The sequence below is a fragment of the Nyctereutes procyonoides genome, unplaced genomic scaffold (assembly GCF_905146905.1).
Source record: "Nyctereutes procyonoides isolate TBG_1078 unplaced genomic scaffold, NYPRO_anot_genome, whole genome shotgun sequence".
NCBI classification, from domain to species: Eukaryota; Metazoa; Chordata; class Mammalia; order Carnivora; family Canidae; genus Nyctereutes; species Nyctereutes procyonoides.
Genome location: NW_026575135.1, coordinates 5,993,277 through 6,011,257, shown reverse-complemented (window position 1 = coordinate 6,011,257; position 17,981 = coordinate 5,993,277). Strand labels below are relative to the sequence as shown.

General features: G+C 63.2%; 1 protein-coding gene across 10 annotated transcripts; it reads right to left on the bottom strand.

The window, feature by feature from the left end:
• Positions 1 to 9,291: 9,291 nt before the first annotated feature.
• Positions 9,292 to 17,363, bottom strand: KIF12 (kinesin family member 12). 10 transcript variants are annotated; one of them, XM_055301452.1, is made up of 21 exons: positions 17,244 to 17,326; positions 16,750 to 16,778; positions 16,576 to 16,650; positions 16,405 to 16,483; positions 15,866 to 15,993; positions 15,665 to 15,755; positions 15,128 to 15,262; positions 14,826 to 14,961; positions 14,001 to 14,092; positions 13,675 to 13,822; positions 12,841 to 12,959; positions 12,653 to 12,757; positions 12,038 to 12,140; positions 11,864 to 11,954; positions 11,570 to 11,656; positions 11,098 to 11,188; positions 10,922 to 11,026; positions 10,455 to 10,616; positions 10,224 to 10,324; positions 9,983 to 10,134; positions 9,292 to 9,665 (listed from the first exon to the last, which is right to left on the bottom strand). In XM_055301452.1, exons 2-21 carry the CDS (start codon positions 16,773 to 16,775, stop codon positions 9,526 to 9,528), a joined length of 2,166 nt encoding a protein of 721 aa, XP_055157427.1. In that variant the 5' UTR covers positions 16,776 to 16,778; positions 17,244 to 17,326; the 3' UTR covers positions 9,292 to 9,525. The 10 variants fall into 10 exon arrangements, 7 of the variants coding, with proteins under 7 accessions (XP_055157427.1, XP_055157432.1, XP_055157428.1 ...); XM_055301457.1 differs by lacking the exon at positions 16,750 to 16,778 and having other exon boundaries at positions 17,244 to 17,363; XM_055301453.1 differs by lacking the exon at positions 17,244 to 17,326 and having other exon boundaries at positions 15,680 to 15,755; positions 16,750 to 17,229.
• Between the last annotated feature and the right edge of the window lie 618 nt (positions 17,364 to 17,981).

Genomic DNA, 17,981 nt, shown 5'->3' with positions numbered 1-17,981 from the left:
GCAGCTTGTAGGCGACTTTGGTATTTGCGCTCCTCGGCCTGAACCAATCAGGGCCCCAAGGCCAGGTCTGATCGATCCCTTGCAGTGTCCTGCCCGGGGTCAGTGGTCCCCAGGAGGCCAGAGTGGCTGTTTCAGAGGAGGCGTTGGCCAAACACAACCTGGCCCAGACGCCGCCCAGGGCTGGGTTCAGGCCCCAGAAAGGCTCCCCGCAGAGACTCGCCACCTGCTGCAAGAGGAGACAGCGACCCGCAGCCTTTCCCGCGGGGTCATCCACCTGGACCTCGCGCTACCGTGAGCCAGTGGAATGAGCCCGATGGGGCCCCTGCCTCACGGGAGAAAACGGAGGCCCGGGGAGAAGCAGCGGAGACCACAGGGAGGCCAAAGGCCCAGACTAGACTGGCACTGAGGCACCCTGTCCCCAGAGTTCCCTCTCCGACCCCTGGCTTCCCCTGGCTTCCTGCAGCCCTAGCAAATAATAGTGGGAATAATAATGATTTCCATAGCAGCTCCGGTCCCTGAGCACCTGCTGTGGGCCCGCTCTGCACCAACACTTCACGGAGCTCAGTTCAATCCCCACCACAACCCTAGAAAGTTGGTGCCATTTTTCCCCTTTAGGGAGAAAGGACTTGAGGGGCGCCTGGGGGGCTCAGTCGGCTAAGCATCGGCCTTCAGCTCGGGTCATGATCTCAGGGTCCTGGGATCGAGTCCCACGTCGGGGGGAGAGGGTCCCCGCTCAGCAGGGAGTCTGCTTCTCCCTCCTCTCTGCCCACCCCCTGCTGCCCGTGGGTGCTCGCTCTCTCTCTGTCTCGTACTCTCAAATAAATAAATACATCTTAAAAAGAAAAAAAAGAAAGAAAGAAAAGAAAAGAAACTAAAGACAGGGACTGGAGTGTCTGAGAGGGATGGCGCCTTGCCCGGGTCCCCCCCGCTGGGAGGCAGAGCTGCTGGGACAGGCGGCCTCGGGTGGCGGCGGAGAGGTGGACTCGGGAGCCAGACCGCACCTGCGCTGACGCTGGGCGAGGGACCTGTCCTCCCAGCGCCGGGGCTCCCCCATCAGCCGGCACGAATGCTCTGTAGCAGGTGGAGCACAGTGCCCCCTGCAAAGCTGGCGTCCCGCGACCTCCCCCGTGGGTGCAACCTTAGGATGTGGTCGGGGCGGTGGGCCCTGCCCAGGGGGAGCGGGAGAGACGCCGGGGCTCAGGGACACGGAGGGACGGAGGGACGGACGGGCAGGACGGCAGGGGGGCGGCCACAAGTCAAGGGCCTGCTGGCAGCCACTAGAAGCTAGGAGACAGGCAAGCAAGGGTTCTTTTCTAGAAACTCGAGGACGAGTGCGGCCCGACCGTCTGGTGGGGGACTTCTAACCTCCAGGAACGCAAGAGGGAGTACGCTTCTGTTGCCTTATGCGCCCAGCTGTGGTTCTCTGGGAGCGGCAGCGGCCTTCGGACACTGTTTGCTGTTGGTTAGCCTTTTATTTATTTATTTATTTATTTATTTATTTATTTATTGGCTTTATTTATTTTTTAAAAAAATTTTATTTATTTACCCATGAGAGATACAGAGAGAGAGAGAGAGAGGCAGAGACACAGGCAGAGGGAGAAGCAGGCTCCATGCAGGGAGCCCGATGCGGGACTCGATCCCGGGACTCCAGGATCAGGCCCTGGGCTGAAGGCGGCGCTAAACTGCTGAGCCACCCGGGGATCCCTGCATTAGCCAATTTAAATGAAGGTTTTTAAAAACCCAGGCCTCTTTGTCCCCAAAGCTCAGACTCTTGCCAGTGCCGCTGCAGGCCCTCTGGGTGAAGAGAGGAACATCCCCCACTCACAGAAGGCCCTGCCCCCGCTACAGCTGGGCATGCCCCCTTCAGATGCGGTTCCTGAAGCAAGACCTGCGTTCACGTGAGAATCCAGGAATTCTGAGCCCTCCCCACAGTGGCACCGGCAGGTGTGTCACATCCCTTTGTAAGAGCCACCCAATACTTCCGACCACCCAGCACTGGGGGCAAATACGTCTCTATTCCTTAGTCAGCGTGCTCCCTTTGCTCTATCACTGGGGGCTTGGCCAGCGACGGCATTTTCTCCCCCTTTTTGCTTTGGCCGCCAGGAAGCTCAAAGCCACGTTACATGTTCAGTCACACCAACCATCTCGGCTTAGATTCCTGGGACAGTTAGCTTCCCTCTTGTTCACAGGGCTTCTCGATCTCCCACGGTTTGGGTAGTTAGTGGTGGTGGTAGGAAGGCGGACTAAGAGCTGCTCCGAGAACTGGGAGCCAGAAGCCCTGACTTCTTTTCCGCTAACTCCACGGACGACCTTCCCCTCCGAGGCCCGCCTTCCCCATCTGTAGGCCGGAGCTGGCGGGCCCTGCTGCGTCTGCCAAGAGTGAGGCAGGGGGTCAGAGCGCTCCGTGGCCTGTCCACTGCCCTGCCCGGTGAGGGTCTCAGGTGCCTGTCTTTGGGGAGACCGAGCTGGCACAGCAGGAAAAACCAACAATGAATCAGCAGGAACAGGGCCCCCCAACCCCCTGTCCCCCGTGAAGGTTGCCCACAGCTCCACGGTGGCTCGTCTGCTCTTCCCGGCAGGTCGGCACCGGGCTTGTCGAGGCCCCGGCCCCAGGGGGAGGCTGGGCCGCACCGGGGGAAAGACAAACACTGGCCTCTTCCGCACAGGGCTGCTCATTCAGCCCCCAGCCCGTCCCGGGGGGCGGGGGGCGCCGAGGCCTGGATGTTGATCCCTTTGCCCGCCTTCGGGGATGTTTGCCCTCCTGAGATTATTAACCAGAGCAAACAGAAAGGGCAAACTCTTCCAAAGCCCACCTGGACTTTGAGCTGCTTTTTAAAAATTAACCCTGGACCGCCGTGGGATGCAAGGTCATCCGTGGTCTGGGGGTGCCGACCCCTCTTCCCCCTCCGGCCATCGAGGCGGGAGGATGGAGGCTCCAGGGCCACTGCCCTCTTGGGGGTGCCCAGGGCCCAAGAGTCCCCAGGAATGGGTCCCTTGGGAAGCTGTCCCAGCCGAGGGGAAGGGGCCTCCCCAGGCAGAAGGTGCAGCAGGAGTGGGGGGGGTCATTGTCAGGTGGACATGGGGGCTCTGGGAAGGGATAGGTTCAAGGTCACCCAGCTAACAGCCGAGCTGGGGGTCACATCGGCCTGACCCTAGGGCCCAGGCCTTCTCCCACACTTACTCATTCATTCACTCATTGACCAAGCTCGCCCTCTGTGCTTGGTGCTGGGGGTACGATGGAGCCCGTGAGGGACCTCCCGGAGCTCACTCCCCGTGGAGGGGGGGTGCAGAGGCTAGAGGAGGGGAGCCTAACCCGCTGAGCAGTTCACCAGGCAAAAGTGCAAGGGGGCCCATGGAGGGAGGACAGGGTGCTCCAGGCAGAGGAGCAACAGTGGAGCCACAGAGGAGGCAGATGGAGGGACAAAGAAGCATCTGGAAAGAAAACTCCAATGAGCCAAGCAACCAACCATCAAAACTACGGAGCTGGAGCTTGGGGGGTGGGGTGAGGCAAGTGGGGAGAGCGAGGCTGGGGCGGGGGCCCACCTGCTGGTCCGGTAACCTGGGGTGTGTGGGGAGTGCACGTGGGCTTTCCGAAGGGAATGGGAGATCCGGGAAGAGGTAGGAAAGCACCTGCCCAAGGGGGCTCCAGGAAGGAGGGACTCCAGGAAGGGGTGGGACTCAGAGCAGGGGTGGCGGGGGCGGCAGGGGGGCCTTCCTTCCCCACGAGGGGGTATCCAGCGCAGGCCTTGCGCAGATAGCTGGACTCGGAGTGTGGCCTGTCCACTCGTGGTGCAACTGGAGGTGGGGGGCCCCGCCCGGGACTCCGTACCCCAGCATCCCCAGAGGGGACCTGCTCACTGCGCAGCTATTTCTAGACTTTCCTTCTTCCCCACGCATCCCAAAGGGCTAGACTTGAGTCCCAGCCCTTGTCACCTCCTGGGGGACCGTGGGGGCAGGCTTCTCCCTCCCTGACCTCACCTTCCTCTTCTAGACCTGCGAGTGAGGGTAAAATAGCTCACGTGACACGGCTAAGAGCCCAGTGAGGGGCCTTTGTGAGCGTCCTCGGGGCTCCCCAGGAGTACACACTGCAGGGACGTGTGTCATCGCAGGCGCAGCACAGCCTGGGGCACCAGGTGAGGGCCTGCTCGCCGCGAGGATTACGCAAGGTGAGCGTGCCCCGTGTCCACTAGAGGGCAGCAGAGAACTTCTAGAAAGTCCACCCGGGTTTGCTCTGCGGACTCCTCGCAGACCCGCAGACCCCAGCGGAGGCCTAGAGCGAAGGCCCACAGAAGGGGTAAAAGCAGCGCTGGACCCTGGCCTTCCTCGCCCAGGTCGGCTTCCGACCCCCTGGCGAGTGTAGACCACTCAGCCTCTACCTTGGCCTGTCCCCCCTCCAGCTACCGAGCTGGATGCTTACATGGGGCCCGTTTAGAAATTTCCTCGGGCCGCCTGGGTGGCTCAGCCGGTTAAGCGTCTGCCTTCGGCTCAGGCCACGATCCCGGGGTCGAGGGATCGAGGCCCCACATCAGGGTCTCTGCTCAGCAGAGTCTGCTGCTCCCTCTGCCTGCTGCTCCCCTTGCTTGTGCTCACTCACACTCTCTCTCCCTCTAATAAATAAATAAAATTTTAAAAAAAGAAAGAAAAAGAACGGTTTCCTGGAAGATCCTCCTGGCGAACCAGGCTTGGGCGCCACTGCTTTAGACCACCAGGGCGGATTAAATTCCTACAACATGCCAGGCCCCTTGCAGGGCGCCCCACAAGCGCATCTTACAGAAGCTTCCGTCACTTTACTACAACGGTTGCTCTATGTCACAGATAGGGAAACTGAGGCACAGCTGGCGCAGAGCGGGCGGGTCATCCCCCTCCCCACCTGGCAGGAGTCAGGCTTACGCAGGCCTGTCCCCCCGACCCCCCCCCCAGCCTAGAGCGTGCCCGTGCCTGCCACACCCACCCAGTGCTATGCTGGGCACTTAGCAGGTGCTCAGTGAACACACGCCAATTGAGTTCCTAAGCACCGGGACGGAGAACCGGCCCCAAGAAGGCCCACCCAGCGGGAAGGCAGCCGAGCAAGGCTGGGAGATGGGAGTCGCTCCTCTGAGTCCTTAAATCACGACCAGTGAATGACGGGGAGGCTCAAGGACACAGTCCACCCGAGATGCAAAGGGGCTTTGCACCAGGACGGCGTTTCCTCGAGTCCCCAGGTTTGAATTCGTCTGTGCGTTGCGGCTGGGAGGACTCGTTGGGGCCTGGGTGACCCCAGGGACTTCACCTTTCCGGATCGGAGTTTTCCCTTCTGTTGAATGGGGTGAAGAGGGGCTCAGGGGGAGGGAAATGAGTGGGGACGTGTCATGTTCTCGCTCCTTGGACAAGCAGAGTGGAGTGTGCCCTTGGACGTTGTCACTCTAGCCTCCCGACGGCGGGAGGGGCGGCCTCGCTTGCAGAGTGAGTCACTTCAGAGCTGCGTGTCCTTGTGACCCGGGGGACAGAGCTCGGGACCCACCCTCGGGCTCCCTTTGCGCAGCTCAGGAAAGGGCTTTCCCCGGGGAGTAAACGTCCAGGGAGCTGCCTGTGGCCAGGGCGATGACACCGGTCCATGAAGGCAGGGCCTCCAGGGGCCTGCCCTGACTCTTGGCCCACCCAGTTCATCACCCAATGTCCTCGGACAGATGAAAATAGCTCTTTTCCAAAGCCTCGAGGCAAGCTGGGCCTTTTTGGAAAGTCCCCGGGGCCCTCCGTCCATGAAGACGAGTCAATGGCTCTGAGCCCCGGCTGTGCGGCGTGGGCTGTCCCCGGCTGTTGCACCGGACGGCGGGACGGCCACTCTCTCCCCACGACGGTCCACGCTGGAAGAGCCACCGAGGGGAAGGAGCCGGCAGGGTGGCCGCCCACCAGTTCCCTGGTCCGAAGTGACCGGAGAGCAGATACTGCCACAATTCCTCTCCGGCAAGTACAGGAACGCTGCTTGTTGGTGCGGACAGCGTCCGTTGTTAATGATAATAGCGATCAGCATTCGTACAGCACGGGCCGGTGCCAGGCTCTGCCCTCAGCGGTTTATTTCTTTTCTTTATTTTGAAGACGTTATTTATTTATCCATGAGAGACACAGAATGAGGCAGAGACACAGGCAGAGGGAGAAGCAGGCTCCGTGCAGGGAGCCCGATGCGGGACTCGATCCCAGGACCCCGGGGTCACACCCTGAGCTGAAGGCAGATGCCCAACCACTGAGCCCCCCAGGCGCCCCTGGGCTTTTAGTAAAGAACAGTGCTCAGCCCAGCAAGCCCCCCCGCCCCGATGCTCAGCCCAGCAAGCTCCCCTCCCCTCCCCCTGATACTACCAAGGCCTTGCCGGCCTTTGGCAAGAATCCGGTCAGTGGCTAGGCTGGGTCCCACGGGGGGTCGGCTGTGGGGCAGGCTTCGAGGCCCAGCTCCTGACTCGGGTCCTGCTGTGTCACTACAGCACCACCTGTTTGCAAGGGTGGCTGCAGCTCCCGGGTCGTGGCAGGCCCGCGCCCACCCGCACCAGCGTGAAAACAAAGAAGAGGACTGTTGTGCAGCTCGACAAGGACCCGGCCCGGGAAAAAGTCATCTGCGGGAACACAAAACCTTCCCTCAGAGGGGCTGAGCGCACCCCGTTGTGCACCAAACCGAAGGTGAATGTGGGGCAAAGGCATCATCAGACAACGGGGAGAGACCCGGGGAGACGGGGGGGGGGGGGGGAAGCACATCGGAAAGAAGGCCGGTGCGGCCACAGCGGACAGAGGAGGGACCATGTGGATTGGCAGTCGGCTCTTCACCCTCTCACGCTGTCTGTACCTCGGGGGGTCGAGCTTGGGGCTCATGGCCCAGAGGAGACCTCGAAGGCGACCCAAGGACCCGCAGGCCTGTTCTTCCGTCAGCTTGTGTGCCCCGCGATGACGCCGCCAGCCATGCCCCTGTTCCCGCGCCGGCCTGGAGGCGTGGGGTCCACAGGGGCCTGGAGAATTCAGCTAGGACTCTAGACTTCGAGATCCGTCTCCAGATTTGCCAGCATTCTAGAAACGCCTGGATGGCCTTCTGGCCTTCCAAGCTCTGCTGAACATCCTCATCCCGAGCCAGAGTCCAGAGAGTCCCTCCCAATTTCTACACAGCGTTGTAAGATTTCCGAGAGATCATTTAAGGATTTGGTATTCTGGAAAATTCCTACAGTGCTTTAGGATTCCCTAGAGCTTCCCTCAATTCTTCATGTGACAGACACCTTCCAGGCTTGACAGTTCTGGAGAACGGCTACCCTATTTCCAGAGAACTGCCTCCCAAATTCCAACATCGTGCAGAAGGCCTGTAGGGTTCAGGCCTCCCTCCAAAAGCGCCCTCTGGAGTCCTCAAGCTCTCAGCAAGGACCCCTGGGCCGGGAGAGTCTTGATGCATTACTGGGGTCCTCTGGAATTCCCCCAGGGATTCAGGATTCTGGACACGCGGCCATTCCTAGAGTGAGGATGACCCGGAGACGGGCACACGGCCTGTGAGGTGGGGCGCTGGAGACTCGTGTCCTTGAGTGTCTCTCTGGGGAAGTCAGTGGGGGTTCTGCTGAGCTGGAACTAGGAGCCTGGAAAATCCTGGCTGGCTCCAGCGGGAGGAGGATTCCTCCAAACACGAATTGAACCAGCAATAGCCAGGGTCCCCCTGGGTGGTCCTGTCCACGCTCCCCAGGCCGGAGGAGAGCTCTCACGCTCGGTGCCAGGGGTCGTCCCCGCCTGGGGCTGGAGACCTCCCAGCACGCGGCCCGACACAGTGAGAGATGAGTGCTCGGGGAGGGGAGGAGCCCAGGCTCGGACCTGCCGAGCCACCGCCACCGGAGCCCAGGTGGCACCAGAATTCCTTAGAGAGAAAGAGGCGACCGTGTGGCATCAGCCGGGTGCACCGCCCTCCCCTCCTTCAGGTCTCTGCACGAGCGTCACCTGCCCGTGGCCTCTCCCGGCCCCCCCGGTTAGGGCTGCGCCCACCCTGGCAGGTGGACATCTCGCTAGATTTTGCTCCGTGGCATTTATCACCCAGTTCCCTGTACTCTGCTCTTTTTCTTGTTTGTTTTTGTCTGTGTTCTGCGAGGGAAGGATTCTCAGGCTTTGTTCAATGGCCCAGGGTGGGTCCCCCAAGGGGATCTGTTGAACGGATTTGTGTGTGTGTGTGTGTGTGTGTGTGTGTGTGTGTGTGTTTGCACCCAGATCATCGATTTCATCAAATGGCCCATGTTGACCAAAAGGTGCCTTTGGCTAGACCATCTGCCCCAAGCAAGGCCTGGTGCCCTACTCTTTCCACCTGGAAGTGGATTCAATCCCCAAGACTGTCATGGGGGCAGGTGACATGCGACCGTGTGGTTCACTCTCTGGACTCCACGAACCGCGGCCCACTCCGCCCGCCTGGGGCCTGTGGGTCTGGTCATTACACCCCCACCCCCACCCGCCCCCGTCCTGGGCTCTGCCTCCCAGAGAAATGGCCTTCCACGGCGTCTCCGCTGCTGAACCCCCTAGCGTGGGACACCCGGCCGCTGTGAGCTTCCCGGGCAGAGCCAGCTTGTCCCTCGTCAGGCCTGTTCACCACCCCGGTTTGCATCCATGCCCGTAGTGTTGAATGAATGAATGAGCCCTACGGGTCTCAGTTTCCCTAACTGTAAAGTGGGGGCGTTAGATTAGCCCCGGTGGCTTCTTCTCTAGTGAGGCCTTGCCACCAGCACCCCCAGTGTCTCATGTCCCGCCTGGACCTTCCCCAAACTGTAGACCCGTTGCTTCCTCCTGGGATTCAGATATTCTTCACCTCCTGACCCTCCTTGAACTCAAGAGACAGGGAGCCTCACCGCCCCCCCCCCCTTCTAACTGGCTGAATGCCAGAAAGTGACCCTGGGAGGAGGGTTCGAGGCCTGCCCGAGGTCACAGCAAGTCTGTGGCATCAGAACTCGGATCTCGTGGTTCCTCTGGCACCAGGGCACGTGCAGCTGGCACAGGCATGAGCTGGCACCCGTCCTCCTGCACGGACCTCCCGCACGGACATGCTCGTCATTCGATTTCCCACATCTGCGCAGGTGCATGTAGTAGTTGCTCAGTTAAGACCTGGGCACCATATGAAGGAGATGGCAACCTGGACTATTCCTGATCAGAAGGGGCACGCACTCTGCCGAGAGTCCTTGCCCCCTCCTCAACACCCCCGCAGGGCCCCCTCCTCTCTGGGATGCCCCAGGCTGAAGGAAGTGCCTGAGGCGTGGCCCCAGGACCCGGGACCCGAGACAGGACCAGCCACACCACACTCAGAGCCGACGCCTCGGTTTATTCATCTATTTCATCACCTGTTCCTGGCTTCTCCCAAATCCAGTGTCATCTCCCACAGTCTGGGGCCCCACCCTCCCTCTACTCCCCTCTGCTCTCACCAGTCCCTACCCACAGCCCCCGGGCACTACCCTCTGCCCAGAGCAGCTGCACTGAGTGGACGGGGAGACGGAGCCCGGGAGCGCAGAGCCCAGCCAAGGTCACACGGTGCACTCCTGGCTTCCTGCTGTGCCCTCAGCAGGGCGGGAGGACGCGGCTGGGGCTCCGTGCAGCCTCGCTGGGGGGTGGCTGGCCCCGGCCGCGTCGCAGGGAGCTGCCAATCTGGTCTCTGAGGGCCTCCAGTCTCCGGGCCAGGTTTGGAACTGCAGCCCCACCTGGGGAGCACAGCGACAGAGACTCGAGGCCGTGCTCCCTTGGGCCCCTCCCCGCCCAGACCCATCAGCGTCCCCACACTCTCTGGGGAAGCCTCAGGTGGGCCCCCGCCCCTCAACATACACCACGGGCTCCTGCACCCAATGGGACATACAGGTGGCCCCAGGAAGAGAATTCCAAGTTTGGGAACTGGGAAGATGTCACCATCGCCTCTCAACACACATCCTATTTCAGAGATGGGAAGACTGAGGTCTGGAGAGGGTAGGTTCTGGCCCAAAATCACACACACACACACACACACACACACACACACACACACCTCTAGGGGCCCCCCTCTCTCTCTCTTCTTCACCTCTCAGCACTGGTGGCGTGTTTGGGGTCCCCATGGGCAGGGGGGGTGCAGAGGGTACCACCTCCTCCTCCATCAGCATCTCCGCCAGGACTCGGGTCTGAGTCCAGTCGCTATGACTCCTGGGCCAGGGTGGGTTGGGTGGTGGGAGGTGAGCCTTCGAGGTCCCAAGCCTCCCCCTCCTCCCCCCAGCATCCCAGGGCTGGCCCACCTCTCTCTGGGACACTTGGCAGAGCCAGGGTTGCCTGGGGGGACCCAGGGCGGGGGCTGGGAACACAGGGGCATGTCACCCGGGGCCTTAGGGCCCATCACCTGCAGGAAAGACCAGAGCCCGCACTGGGTGACCCTGCTTCTGTGGGCCCCACCTTCCTGGCGCCCCCATGGCACCACCATCTCCGCTGACCGAGCCCGCCTCCACGGGGCACCAGAAATATCAGGTGACCTCAAAAGGGGCAGGGTCTGGGTCCCCTTTTCTGCAGGCATCGGGTGGCCCTCCCTTCGTACTGTCCTCCCTGGAGATGAGGAACTCCCTGAGGGCAGGAATCACACCAGGTCTATGTCTGAATCCTCGGTGCCCGAACAGGGCCTGGCACAAAGCTGGGCACTTGGGGGAGAGGGACCGAAAGAACTGATGAACACATGAGTGAGTAACGTGCGAGGGAAGGGGTGAGTGAGCCAGCGGCTCAGTGGGCTCCTGAAAGGCAGCAGGATGGCGGGGGGCGGGGAGGGAGGGTAACCAACCCTTCTGAACCCTGCATGGGAGCCCAAAGGTCCCCCCTCACCCCATGATGCAGCCTAGGACCCCAGGATTCTGGAGCCCCCCAGGCTGCTGACCCCCTGGACCAGTCTCCAGCTCCCCCCACTTCCCTCTCCCCACCTCCCCCACCCCCTCGCTTCCCCCTTTCCTACCTGGGGCAGGTGGAGATCCCTATGTGGGCAGGCCCAGTGGGCCAGGGGTGCTCGGCACAGGGGACAGAGGTGGCAGCAGGGGCAGCAGCAGAGGGGTGGCAGGGCCTGCAGGAGGGCGTGTTAGACGCTTCGGGCCGTTGCTGCCGCTCACCCCTCCCAGCTGGGCAGAGACTCACGGGGCACGGGGCAGCTGGCACCATCACACAGGGACACGGTGGGGCCGGGCCAGGGCGTGGCTGGGGACCGTAGCAGGCACAGAGGAGGCGCCTGGAGGGAACAGGGCGTCTGTGCCTACAAGCCCGCAGGCCGGCACCAGGCTGGCCCCCAGGTCTCCCTGTGAGCAGAGCCTCGTGGAGCACGGCCTACGTGCCAGGGACCATTCTCAAGGCTTTACACACGAGCTCGTTCAGTCCAAACTTCACAACAGCCCCACAAAGCAAGCCCCGCACGATCCCCAGTTTATAGAAGGGGAAGCCCAGGCAGGGAGAAGTGAAAGGACTCAGCCAAGGTCACACAGCAGAGCTGAAATTCGAACCCAGGTGGTCTGGGTCCAGAGGTCAGACTCCCCACCGACCGGTTCACCGGGCCACCCTCTCCCGCCTGCCCTGTGTCCCGAGGCCCGCCTCCCGCGCTGCCCGCCACGCTCACCGCTCCAGCTCGTGGACCTGCTGGGCCAGGAGGCGCTGTTCATCCCGGGCCCGGGCCTGGCTACTCTGCAGCTGGCTCTTTTCCTTCCTGGGAGGAGCAGGCCCCAGGAAGGTGAGAGGAGGCACAGCTACCGCCGGGGGGTATGGGTGAGCCCCCCTCTCTGCGGGGGAGTTCGAGCCCCGGGAGCAAGGCGGGGCAGAAGGGTAGCCACGGGTAGGGAGCGGGGAGCTCGGCAGGGGCAGCCCAGGGGGTCGGGGTGGGGCACGGAGGCCCCCCGGCTCAGGTGTGCCCTACCTGAGCCTCTCGTTCTCCAGCATGAACTCCTGTAGCATCCCATAGAGATTCCGCTGGGCCCAGGCCACCCGAGCCCCACTGAGCCTTGAGGCTGCAGGGGAGGGGGAGACGGCTGGGTCCACAGGAGCCCCAGACCCTCTCCTCGCCCCACCCCTGCCTCCAGGGAGCTCATACCCTTGGGGTCTATTTGCCCCAGTTGGGCCCGCAGGCAACGGTTCTCCTCCTGGAGCTGCAGTATCTCAATCTCCAAACGCGGGGGTTGCTTTGCCACAGGTGACTGCAGAGAAGGAAGCCCAGAGCTGCTGTTTACGGCTGTACGAGCTGTGCACTGCACAAGGGCTTCGGGGGTGGGCGAGTAGGAGCCGCGCTTCACTGGCAGCCTGAGCATCCTGGCACAAGGCTACATCCGCCTGCAGGAGGCCCCCTGTCCTGATGGTATCAAAGTGCCAGTAGCCTTAGCTGCATGCCGGGAGGGCCTACTCCCAGCGGGACCCTGTTCCAAACCCTGGCCCAGGTTCTGACCCCAAACGAGACACTACGTCAGACCTCAGCTCAACTCAGACTTAATCGCGGTACCAACTGGAATCCTGGCTATCCCCTGAATCATGTCCCAGATCAGACCAGACCCCCAGACGTGCCCTAACCCGGCCCGAGAGCCTGACCCCACCCTACCCAATCACAGCCCCATCATCAGGGCTCTGACTCAGTCCCAGACCTCCCATGACACCACACAGGCTCCGGCTACTGCCCGAGCCCCACCTGTCTCCTCTACCTGTCCCCTCCATTCACCTTGGGGGCCTGTGGCCGAGTGGTGACCCGCTGAGCTCGGCTCGCATATCGCAGGGTGCTGAGAGTCTCAGGAAGGCATTGGGCTGAAGGGGACACGCAGGCCACCTGGGGGGGGACCGCCTGTGAGTGCTCCTCTCCGGGCCCCCGCCCTCAGGAGCCATCGCCCCCTGCCTGCCCCCCTCGGGTACCATGAGGGTGAGCCCGCGTCCCCCCAGCGAGTCTGCCAGCAGCTTGGTGAGCTTGCTGTCCCGGAAGGGGATGTGGCTCTGCTTCCGCTGTGGGTCCAGCAGCAGGGAGATGCAGTGACCTGGGTGGGGGTGCAAAGCCAGCAAGGTTACAGCTCTCATCCGAGGCCGCCCGGCCAGTACGCACGGAGCTGGGATCTCCACCCAGGCCCGTGTGACCCGAAAATCCCCCTTCCCACAAGATCTGGTTACTCAGTCAGACTGGCCTCTGCCACCAGACTGGGGCTCCTGAGGGCAGAGACGGCCTCATCTGTCCCTGAGCTCCAGGGCCACCAACAGACCTGAACACCCCTGAACCGGGCACCCAGCTGGGGTGCAGGAAACGTCTGACAAATGGACTGAATGAAGGAGTTCCCCGAAAATCTCCCCACACGTGCCGCAGAGGGAGGCTGGGGGCCCAGCCCCGAAGGAGCTCAGGGCCCAGTGGCCAGGGGTGGGGGTGGGAGGGTCACTGCCCTTCCCCTCCCTGGGCCTCAGTCTCCCCCAGCGCCCACGGGACAGGCTGAAGGTCGGAGGGCTCGTCCTCTGCACTCGACTGTTTCTCTCTCCAATAGAAATGCACCTTTATAAACTCTCAGGCTTCACAGACTCGTGAAGTCCTAAGAGGGGAGGCACCAGCCAATAGCGAGGGGAGGACAGGGGGAGGCATGTGGCTCCTGGGTCACTGCTCTTGACCCTCCCAAGCCCCCTGCATTACGTCTCCTCTGGTTTCCCCCACAGCTGGGGGTCAGGCTCAGAGGAGACTCGAGGCGTCCGCCCGGCGGCCCCACGTCTCACCCAGGGCCAGCAGGCTGCGGTTGATGCTGTTCGCCTCGAGCATCAGCTCCCCGCGGGATCCTGTGGCCGCCACCTTCTCGCTGCCAGCCAGGTCTACAAAGCACAGCTTCCCCCCAACGGGGGGCTCCCCAGGGTCTGCTGGAGGCATCTGTGGCGCAGGGGGATTGGGGCTCGATGGGGACTCGGGAGCGGCCGTCCCCACCAAAGTCACAAAGCCAGGGATTTCCACTATTACCTCCGCGCATGCCCAAGTTGGTTTGTACATCCAGAGGCCGACCCTCGTGGGTGGCCCCGGGCCAGCTGCTTCCCCACGTGGGGACACTCACAGTTTGGCGGCTGATGTAGAGCGTGAGCAGGGCATGGCTTCGGCTGGAGGCCTGGTTCAGGGTGTGAGCTGAGCTCCGACGGCGGCTGAGACCTAGAGGGGAGAACAGCAGCAGCTGCACCTGGCAGGAGGAGCAGGTGCTCACCGATACGGATGAGGCAGCGCGGGCATCCTGGGAGAGGGGCCCGGGCAAAGGTGCGGGGCTGCTTCTAGCACGGACGCGTGAAAGGAAGATGGTGAGAACTGAGCAGAGGAACGTCAGTCAGATTCACGCCTTAGGAACACCTCTCCCGTTGTGTGGAGAGAGAGAGAGAGAGACTGAGGCAGAAAGACCAGCTCTGGGCACAACTCTGAGCCAGGACCAGAGTCCGCTGTCCCTGATGCCTGCCACGGGGTGGCTGCTCAATAAATATCTGATGAATGCATGGGACGCACGCAAGGACATCGTGGGCTGGCCCAAGAGGTATGACCTGTACCATCAAGAAACCGGAGAGGTCTGGGGGCCTGGAGAGGAAGAGGGATGTGGTTTGCAGCACTCGGGGGAACAGATTGGGAGGGCAGGGCCCTGGGACAGAGAGACCATGACCCTGACCACACCCTGCCGAGTCATGACCCCATCGTCAGGGTTCCCAGAGTCTGGACAGCAGAATCTGCAAGCCTGGGGTGGGGTGGGGTGAACATCTCTGGGTTGTGTCTGAATTGTTGGCTTGCTGGCCCTTTTCTACTGCACGGGTCACCTCAACCCACAGCTCCAGCCAGGGGCTCCGAACGGCTGAGGAATGGGTGCCCCCCACCCCAGAGCACCCCTGCAGTAGTACGCACGCACCCATCTGCAGAAGTTCCATCAGGGCCCCCAGACTCCCAAACTCCACCACCCGCAGCTGCTCCACATAGAAGCCCCGGGTCTTGTTCCAGCGGACAGGCAGGGGCCGGGCAGATCCCAGGCTCAGGAGGTCTCGAACCTGAGACAAGGGCGGTGGGTGAGGGAAGGGGCCCTGAGCCCACGTTCCATCCACCCCCAGACCTTACGGACGACAGTCCCCCAGCCTCCTCTGTCCCTTGACCCATGTTCCTGGGAGAGAAATGCCCCCTCTCCCCTGAGGGCTGTCATTCATCTCCGTCTCCCACCTGCTCATTGTAGATCTCCAAGTAGGAGGCCCGGAGGGTGACAGGTGCACCCAGGTGCTGCACGCGGTCCAACAGCCAGGCGAAGGTCCTCTGCATGATGCCAGCTAGGTTGGGGGGGACGGGCACCCCCTCGCCCTGGGGGCAGAGACAGCTGAGCCAGGGGCTGGATCCTGATCATCGCAGCGCCAAGGAGCAGTCGTAACTGCCCTCGTGGAGGACTGCCCTCTGCGCCCGAACCGTGCCCGTGCCCGTGCCCGTAGACACCGCCGAGTCCTCGGTCGGAACCGTCACTTGCGCTTAGCGGCCCGAACTGACGGCCCCTAAGTAAAGCGGACAAAGGTGGCTGCGCATCGGGCAAGTGCCTTCACCTCTCCGGGTCCTCAGTTTCCTCGTCTGCAAGTAAACGGGCCCGGGCTGCACGCAGGCCCTGCCCCGCTGGAAGCCTGCGCCGCCTGCCCGCCCGCGGCTCCCCAGGGCTCCCCAGGGCTCCCCAGGGCTCCGGCCCGGCCCCCCCCGCCCCCGCCCGCGGGGCTGCACCTGCGCTCGGCGCACCTGCGGAGGAGGCCCGGTCAGGGTGTAGGTCTTCCCGGAGCCCGTCTGGCCGAAGGTGAAGACGGTGCAGGAGAAGCTGCGGGCGGCAGGGGCGCGGCTGGGCCCGGGGCGGCGGGGTGGGGGTCAGGGGTCGCGGATCCCGGGGCGGGGTGGGGGGTGCTGGGCCCGGGCGCCCGCCTCACTCACCCCCGCAGCGCCAGCTCCCCCAGGCGCCGCACCCCGCACGCCCGGAACACGTCCTCCTGCGAGCGCGCCCCGTCCAGCACCGCGCCGAAGCGGAACGCCACGTCCGGGCCGCCGCCCGGGGGGCTCACCTGGGGGAGGGGGCGGCAGGGGCGGGGCCTGGGACACGGCCAGGGGCGGCAGGGGCGGGGCCTGGGACAGAGTCAGGGGCGGCAGGGGCGGGGCCTGGGCCGGGGGCGGGGCCTGGGACACGGTCAGGGGCAGGGGGCGGGGCGAGGTGGGCGGGGCCTGTGACAGTCGGGGCGGGGCTCACTGGCGGGGGGGGCAGGTCCTGGGACACAGTCGGGAGGGGACGGCAGAGGGGGCGGGGCGCGCTGGGGGCGGGGCCTGGGAGGGCGGGGCTCACGGGGCGGGGGGGTGGGGTGGGGGGAACGGGGTTCCTGGGACACTGTCGCCGGGAAAGGGTGGAGGGGCCTGCAGGTGGGTTGGGGCGGGGGAGCGGGCTGGGGGGAGTTGGGGCTGGGGTGGGAGGGCTTCCTCACTTGCAGAGTCCGGGTCCCCGAGCAGTGCAGCGCGCTCTGCTCCCCTCGACGCAGCTCGGCGGTGCTCATGGGGCGCACCCTGGGGTCCGTGGGGGAGGCAGATGGTCCATCCCATTGTGGCCATGGGTTCCCCCTCGCCCCCCTTCCCTGCTCCAGCCTACCCATACTTACCTGAGCACCACCTGGATGGGCGTTTCTGGCCCCTCCAGCCCCTCTGGCCCCTGCTCCAGGCTCCGCGCGGGGTCCCTGCGGCAGCAACGTGACTTACCATCCCGGAGCTCGACGGAGCTCGGCGGCTCCCGGAACCCCCCGGAACCCCCCGGAACCCCCGGAATCTGTGCTTACCCGTCGGGAGAGCCACGCTTCTCCATGTCCTGCTTTGCACACGGAGTTGGCTCCGCCCGAGCCCCGTTCCTTTCTCTCCCCCACTCTCTCCCTTTTCCACGCGCTGGGACTGGCTCTGCACACCCTACATCCGCCACCCCCTTTCCCCCTTCTCAGGCAGGCAGCCATCCATCCGGAAAGGCTCGGGCCTGCCCTGGGCCAGCTAGTTAAAGATTTACCCACCTCCAGCCCTGGTGGAGAAAGGCTCCAGCGAGGGGACCCCTAGCTAGGGGGTTCTGGAGTTTGCTCTTGCCCATTCCTATCAGGAGGGACCACCCCGCCCCGCCTCCTCCCTACACAGGTAGGGATGGGGAGGCAGGGATGCGAAGGGCGCAACCAGGGCCTGGCAGCAAGCCCGGGCAGAGTGTGGACCAGGCCCTTCCTACTCTCCACCTACACCTCCTCCAGCTTTGTGATCTTCCTCCCCGCTTCCCCTCCCTGGCAGCTCCAGCTACCTGGCACCCCAGGCCTCAGGGAGGAGGCAGAGGTGTGGTGTGGTGGTGGTGGTGGTGCCTAAAGGGGCGAGAGGAGCCCAGGTTTCGGCTCTCGGAAGACCTGGCTGGATTGAGTTCCTGAGCCAAGCTGACCGAAGGCCCATAGAGAACCTGGTTAAACATTGGACCACCTGCTTCTCCAATGCCAAGGCTGAGCTGAGGCCAGGGCAGCTGTTTAACCCTCTCCTGGCCTGGCTGTCAGGAGCAGCAGAGCTCTCAGCGTCCGTGCTGGGGTGGGCCAGTCACCCATTCAGTCACGGTGCCCGTGCTGGACACCAGGGCAAAGGAATCCCATGGTCTTGGGCAGGGACACAAGTAAGAACAGTCCAGTGTGCAGGGATTTGGGGGGTGGTTCAGAGCCCTGTAGCAGCAGGCAGGTGAGGGCCGTAGGTGAGGGTGTTCTTGGCGGAGGGAACACGGTACAGGAGGGCTGGGGGGTGGGGAAATGTGTGAGACACATAGAGGTGTTTTGAGACTGGACCGAGCTCATGGAGGGTACATGAAGGAGCCTGGACTCCCTCTTAGGGAACCAGGAAGACGTCGAAGGGTTACAAATGGGGAAATGACGTTATCAGAGAGGCATTGTTATTATTATTGCCATTCTGGCTGCCTCTGTACGGTCTCTGAATATTTCCCTAAACTTCCCCTCTCCCTGACCCTCCTTAACATGAAAGTCTTAATAATCACCCCCCTTTCAGT